Source organism: Anopheles maculipalpis, chromosome 3RL (genome assembly GCF_943734695.1).
Source record: "Anopheles maculipalpis chromosome 3RL, idAnoMacuDA_375_x, whole genome shotgun sequence".
NCBI lineage: Eukaryota > Metazoa > Arthropoda > Insecta > Diptera > Culicidae > Anopheles > Anopheles maculipalpis.
Genome location: NC_064872.1, coordinates 36,450,461 through 36,456,495, shown reverse-complemented (window position 1 = coordinate 36,456,495; position 6,035 = coordinate 36,450,461). Strand labels below are relative to the sequence as shown.

At 43.0% G+C, this 6,035-nt stretch overlaps 4 protein-coding genes across 4 annotated transcripts in view; all 4 read right to left on the bottom strand.

Annotated features, from left to right (window-relative positions):
• LOC126564595 (zinc finger protein 596-like) overlaps nt 1–5,893 on the bottom strand; it is a 394,155-nt gene extending 388,262 nt beyond the window's left edge. The window contains exons 1-3 of the mRNA XM_050221673.1: nt 5,841–5,893; nt 5,555–5,675; nt 4,105–5,447 (exon numbers count right to left, since the gene is read on the bottom strand). Coding sequence (XP_050077630.1) covers nt 4,116–5,447; nt 5,555–5,675; nt 5,841–5,854 — 1,467 coding nt within the window. The 5' untranslated portion in view covers nt 5,855–5,893 and the 3' untranslated portion in view covers nt 4,105–4,115. The remainder of the gene's footprint in view (nt 1–4,104; nt 5,448–5,554; nt 5,676–5,840) is intronic.
• LOC126565624 (NADH dehydrogenase [ubiquinone] iron-sulfur protein 6, mitochondrial) overlaps nt 1–6,035 on the bottom strand; it is a 384,330-nt gene that overhangs the window by 210,316 nt on the left and 167,979 nt on the right. The window lies entirely within an intron of this gene.
• LOC126565024 (uncharacterized) overlaps nt 1–6,035 on the bottom strand; it is a 494,010-nt gene that overhangs the window by 322,140 nt on the left and 165,835 nt on the right. The gene's annotated exons all lie outside the window — the stretch shown is intronic.
• Nucleotides 1–6,035, bottom strand: part of LOC126564579 (probable 26S proteasome non-ATPase regulatory subunit 3) — a 561,792-nt gene that overhangs the window by 423,758 nt on the left and 131,999 nt on the right. The gene's annotated exons all lie outside the window — the stretch shown is intronic.

Here is a 6,035-nt window from a genome sequence, read left to right as displayed (position 1 = left end):
TGCTTGAATTTGTTGTATTTCGATGTGTTGTTTTAGATTCCTTCCCACAACACAACCTTCTAACTGGGGACGCACGACCTCCAGACGCCACCGACGCATCTTGTCGTGCTTCGATCACATCAAGCGGCACGAACGTATGATCGCATCATCTTATTATATGGTGGCCGGTGACCGCTGCTGCTCCCATCATGCGCCAACACTGGCACAAGTAGTATCTAGACCAGAAGGAGAGGTGATCTTGAGCAGAGGGTATCACTTGCTTCGCGAATAATTGTGTGTATCAGGAGACTGACATGGTTACCAGTTACCATAGGTCATATTATGCATGCATGCTGATGAATGGGGGTGCGATCAGTGTACTCATTTACGCTGTGATGCCGATAAGGAAAGTGTTTATTCTGAGACCAGCTCTGATTCACGGTGTCGCAGATTGGGAATTCCTTTTTGGGGATCCACTGCCTTGATCGGGAATGTAGATTTATGTCTCATTGTTATCGTTGCCGTTGAACACTTTAAACAGTTGTTTAAAGGATGTGAAAAGAGCACCCACTTCAGCAAATTTGTTGCAGAACATGACTTAATGGAAAGTGTACAACGCACTTCACTGTTCTACTTTATTATCAATGACAAATCCGCTTTGGGTTGCTGTAGCTGATTTCGTTTTAAGGAAGATCAATGATATCGAAAGCACCTAGACCTTTTTTGTGCAAACATGTAATGAAAGATGAAAGCTGTAGCGGTGAAAGTGTAGCTTTACATAGTTTAGAAAAAGTATCACTATCTTTAAACATATCATACATTTTTCCTAACCCGGCAATACTAAATTTTGAATTATTTTTTTAAGTTCCTAGTTTCTGAATCTACCAAAAAGAGACTAGACCATTTACCAAAAATAAAAACTCTGAATTGAAATTAAATAGATATATCAAATTCTACGTAGCTATTAATAGCTTGATTGACAATACGCCGTCATATTTAAAATAAATATTAATCGCTTGAGCTAATAGATGATAAACTCGCTAATGAAGGTTTCGACTCCTCAAAATGAGGCATTTGTAGGAGGAATACTGTAAAACAGCATAAACGCGAAATGATTTTTTTTGCTGTGCGAAATCTCCCCTCCCTGAGAAGATCAACAAATATTTTCTAGATTACGCGCTAAATACATAAAAATATGCTAATACTTGCTAATACTTTAAACTTAAATCTTTAATGTCTGCCATTTAATGTATAATTTTTTTCGTTCTTTCTCGCCTCGAGAAGCTTCTCGCCTCTCTACTATATACAAAAAAGTATTTTATACTAATATACAACGGGGAGTGGCGTACCTACTACCTCTAACTATTTCGATTATGACTAGTACAAATTTAAAACTATTGCTTAACTTTCTCTATACTTAAAAACCTAATAAGATGGTTCTGATGTAGTTCGTCGGGTGAAAGGATTTTACGTGTAGTCAATTGAGTCAAGGCAGGTTGCTCGGTGTGTCGTGTATCCATGCCAATCGGTAAGGATGTGGTGGACGGCGTTGTCAACGCCACAGAAGCTTCAGAGCGGAGGACTGCATTTGTTGAGGATGCAAGAATGGTTCAGACGTGTATGTCCTATTCGAAGGCGGGACAGGACTCGTTTGGGATGGTAGGATTTGGTATCTTCCCATGATGCGGTGTTGTGCTTGATAGACTAGACTTTGTTACCATGTGTCAGGTGGTGTTCCAGCTTTGGGAAAATATGGTGTTGGTACAGCGGATGACATCTTGGCGGGAAAAGGTGTTGTGTACTTCTACTGGACGAAGCCGACCTCTGTTAGCTAGACGATCCACTTTCTCGTTTCCGTTGATTACGGATTGCAACAAAAAACGAGTCTAAGAGCTGAATGAGCTGAATTGGAGGTGCCGTGTTCCGGGGACATCACAGTTTTATGACTTACTCACATTGATAATCACATAATTGGATTGTAAGTCTTCGCTACGATGAAACGATCTGAATAGGACTTGGGGAACCGCGGTAATGACGACCGCCGCCATCATCGCCTCTCCCATCAGGATTAAATTTTCCCGTTCCCCGTCGGTTGTCAGTTATTTTGCACCCCAGAAATTTTGATCCGTTCCAATCTGATCCTGTAAAAAAAATCCTAACATCAATTTAACTTACAAAACACCTCCTTCCAGTTTTGTGACACTCAAGTCACCTAGATAGATACTATTTGAACTAATTTATACACCACTCATTCCGTTGTTCTTGGTTTTGATCCTAAAGTTCTAGGTTCTTGTCCTTGTCTGAAACACCAATATTCCTTTTCCTAATTCTTCATGAAAGGAAAGGGACTCCTGATGTCCAAACCCAACAATATAAACTATACCCAACAATATCTGCATCTGAAGTTGAATTCTTGTAACAGAATTATAATTAGAATCGATCGTATAGATTTTCGTACTGCTCAAAGATTTCTTTCCGGCTTAGTTTACTACGCCAAAACCACGACTTTCAGCTTCATTCCATTGATTTCGTTTTATTAAAGAGGCGTCATTGTATTACGCTACGCAACAGATCCTACTTATCGCCTTCCTTGCCACGCCTAACTAGTTGATTGGCACCTGATGTGCCTGGCGAGCGCGGATAGTTAAGGAGATATAAATTAAAACCAAACGTAATCGCAATTAATAAAATTAAAATGTTTTAGAACATTAAAAATAAACAAAAAATAACAGAAACCTAGCAAATGCTGCACTTGCGATGTACGGCTCCCTATCTGTGCTTTTCGTTTTCATTTAATTGTGTGGACAGTGTTACCAGCTACACCGATCGACGGGTTGCAAATTGACTAGAACAATAACTTACTATCTCTAACTGTTGAACCACTTCGCTTCTCAGATCCAAAAAGCAATCTTACTTTTCCCTTTTTTCTCGATTAATGGCCCGTTCAAAATGCATCGTTCGCTCACGTACATCATATGCAGTATGCTGGTTAGCTTTATGTATAACAAAAAAAAATAGGAACAACAAAACGATAGGAAGCACATTTTTACATAAAGCTAAAGTAATCGTAAGCCTAATCACAAACAACGAACATAAAGCTCAAAATACAAATTGGCCACCTTTTTTCCCGCTTTTAACGGTTTCGTTTTCTCTTTCAACACTGTTTCTCTTCCTTTTCTCTCTAACATTGCTTTTTCTTTTTTTGGCTGCAAAGGAACTATTATCACGGTTAGTATACGGCGTTCATTGGCGTTCGTTATGGTTTTTTTTTTACCAGCGCTCTCGGGATAAGCTCGGCGTTTGTTTGATTTTTTCGTTCGTTAACGATTGTGGGTTAATTTTTTAACAACTTTTCCTTAACTTATATACCTCGTTTTGATAGGTCGAAAGTGTTCGATTTTAACTGTTTGCGCTATGTAGTCGGATTTTTTGTTTGTATTTTGGCATTTTCCTAGCTGAAAGATTTTTGCTCTGTTCTATGCCCTTGCTGCTATGCTGCTGCCAAAAATAACAACGATCAGGTTGGTTATATACAAATTAAGCTGGAAGAATGCGTACTACGATACGATTGATCTCCTCCACAACAACAAATGTTAACAGCGGGACTTAACAGGTTCAAATCTTTTCCATTTGGCGCACATTCGTTAGGGTTATTAGTGTTTGCTGATTTGCATACTGTCGCTACAAACAAACAGCAGCTCGTCGTTACTCGTTGTGGTGTATATAAATGCACAGTCAATGTTCTGTTTATGCTGAGATTCAGAATGTGCCGCACTCGTCTCTTCTCGGAAGCACCTATCTATATGTACAATCTGTCGATCTACCGGAAGATGGTAATGCCACATTAAGCTCGTAAATCTAAGTTGCTGTGTCCGTGGTGGTGATGGTGTATCCTGCCTCTATCTGGTGCGGATTTTTTGGCTTCCAATTTGCACTGTTGCTTGGGCTGTGCAGTACCGCACCCATACAAACACAGATCGCATGGCATCGTTTTAGTTCAGATATCGTTTCAACCTTACCCTATTGGCAAAATTGCCTTAATATCCACTATTAAGGAAAAAAATTGCTTAATTGGCAGACTTTGTCAATAGGGTATTTGAAGTTTTTTTTTTTTTTCATGGGTACACCGGATGGGTTTAGTCGCGATCATGCAGCTTCCTGTGGCGCTTCAAGTTCGAGGAACAGGAAAACTTCTTCAAACACACATCGCACGCGTACGGCTTTTCGCCCGTATGCGTGCGATGGTGCAGCTCGAGACTGCGCGCATTGTCGAACATCTTCGTGCACGTGCCGCACCGGTACGGATTGTGATCGCTGTGGATTCGCTGGTGCGTTTTAAGCGTGCTTGCGTTGTAGAACGATTTCGAGCAGATATCACATTTGTACGGCTTTTCGCCCGTATGGACGAGCATGTGTTGCCGCAGCGCGGACGATTCGGCATAGCTCTTGTGGCACACGTGGCACTCGTGCCCGCTGGACGTCCCGATCGACTGTACGGAAGAACCGCGCCTTCCTTCCACTGCTCCGGACGATCCGAGGGCCGCAGGCAATCGGATCGGTTTCAAATTTCGTCCCAAGCCCGACGAGCCGTTTGTATTTCCGTTCAGGTTAATGTTAAGGCTTAAGCCAGCGCCGGCATCCATTATGCCAGTGCTGCTTGGGATGGTGTTATTGTTTAAACAATCGCTAGTGTCCAGCAAGGGTGATAGCGGGCTTAGCCCACCGTTCGTACTCTGGCTCACGGTACTATTGTTACTGCTACTGCTATGGACTAGACTCTGTTGACGGGCAATCATTTTAGCCACCTGGGACGGTGTGTACTTTGCCTTCGAATGGATGTACTCGACGTGCATGTTAAGGTTCTTCGCGAAATGGAACGTCTTCGGACAGTAGTAGCACTGAAATATCCGTTCCTCCTTGTGACTCGTGATGTGTCGCTTCAACTGTTCAAGTACGGAAAATTCCAGCGAACAAAATTCACACTTTAGCAACGAACCGTACGTTGGGTCAGGAGAAAGGTAGGGGAAGTTGAACGATTCCGTCGAAGAGTTGCCAACGGAATCTAGGTCGTTTGAACCGGCCTCATCCCATTCGTCCGGTTCTGGTTCGTGGGAATTGAACCCTTGCTGACCGTCCAATCCGTCCGGCTGTCCCAGAGATGAGCGTTTGATTTTGTTATCGTTCCTATCGACGATCATGTCGTCCTCTTGCTCATCGTCCTCCTTCGGATCTACGTCGCTCTGCTCGTCCAACAGTACCTCCGGTTCCAGCTTAATATCCACATCCTCTTCCTCGTCGTCCTCCTCCTCGGACTCGTTGTCCTGTTCTTGCTTTGGCACAACCAACTGTAACGTCGTGCGGAGGTACTCATCGTTGTGTAGGCACCGTTCACGAAACTCGTGAAAGTTTTCAATCTTCGACTTGCACGCACTACAAATCGATGACGGAAGACCCAGCTTTGGTTGTATCTAACGAAAAAAGTGCATTAAATAACAAAAATAGCGACCGTTCAGTTCAATGCGCGGCACGCTGCTCCAGGCTCGTCAACACGATCGTGGACCGTTCGATCACTCACCCTAATCGATGTACAGTCGTAGATTATCGTCTGAAGCTCATCGCTTCCACTATCACCAAAAATAGACTCCAAAGTGTCATCGCCGGACAAACAGAGCCTGCAAATGTTTTCTATTTTTGCACTACGGCATCAACGCATGATGGAGCAGCAGATACGAGCCGAAGAGAGATGCACAAAAACCGGAAGGAAAACGGAAAACCATAACGTACAATAAGTACAACCAAACAATCAGATCTCTGTCGCACCGTCGTCGTCGTTGCATTTCCTCCCAAATAGGAATACTTACTGTAATGAACTCATGGCTTGCGGAAGAAACACATCTGCACGGACGGGGGGGGAGAGAAGCGAGTGAGTGTGTGGTTCGTAAGCGAGATAGATCTTGACCAGAAAAGGGCCGTGCTGGGAAGTGGAAGGATTGGACGGTGTTGCAATTTTCTACTGCGAAGTATTAACACTTCCACTGGGTCGTAGAGTATATCTA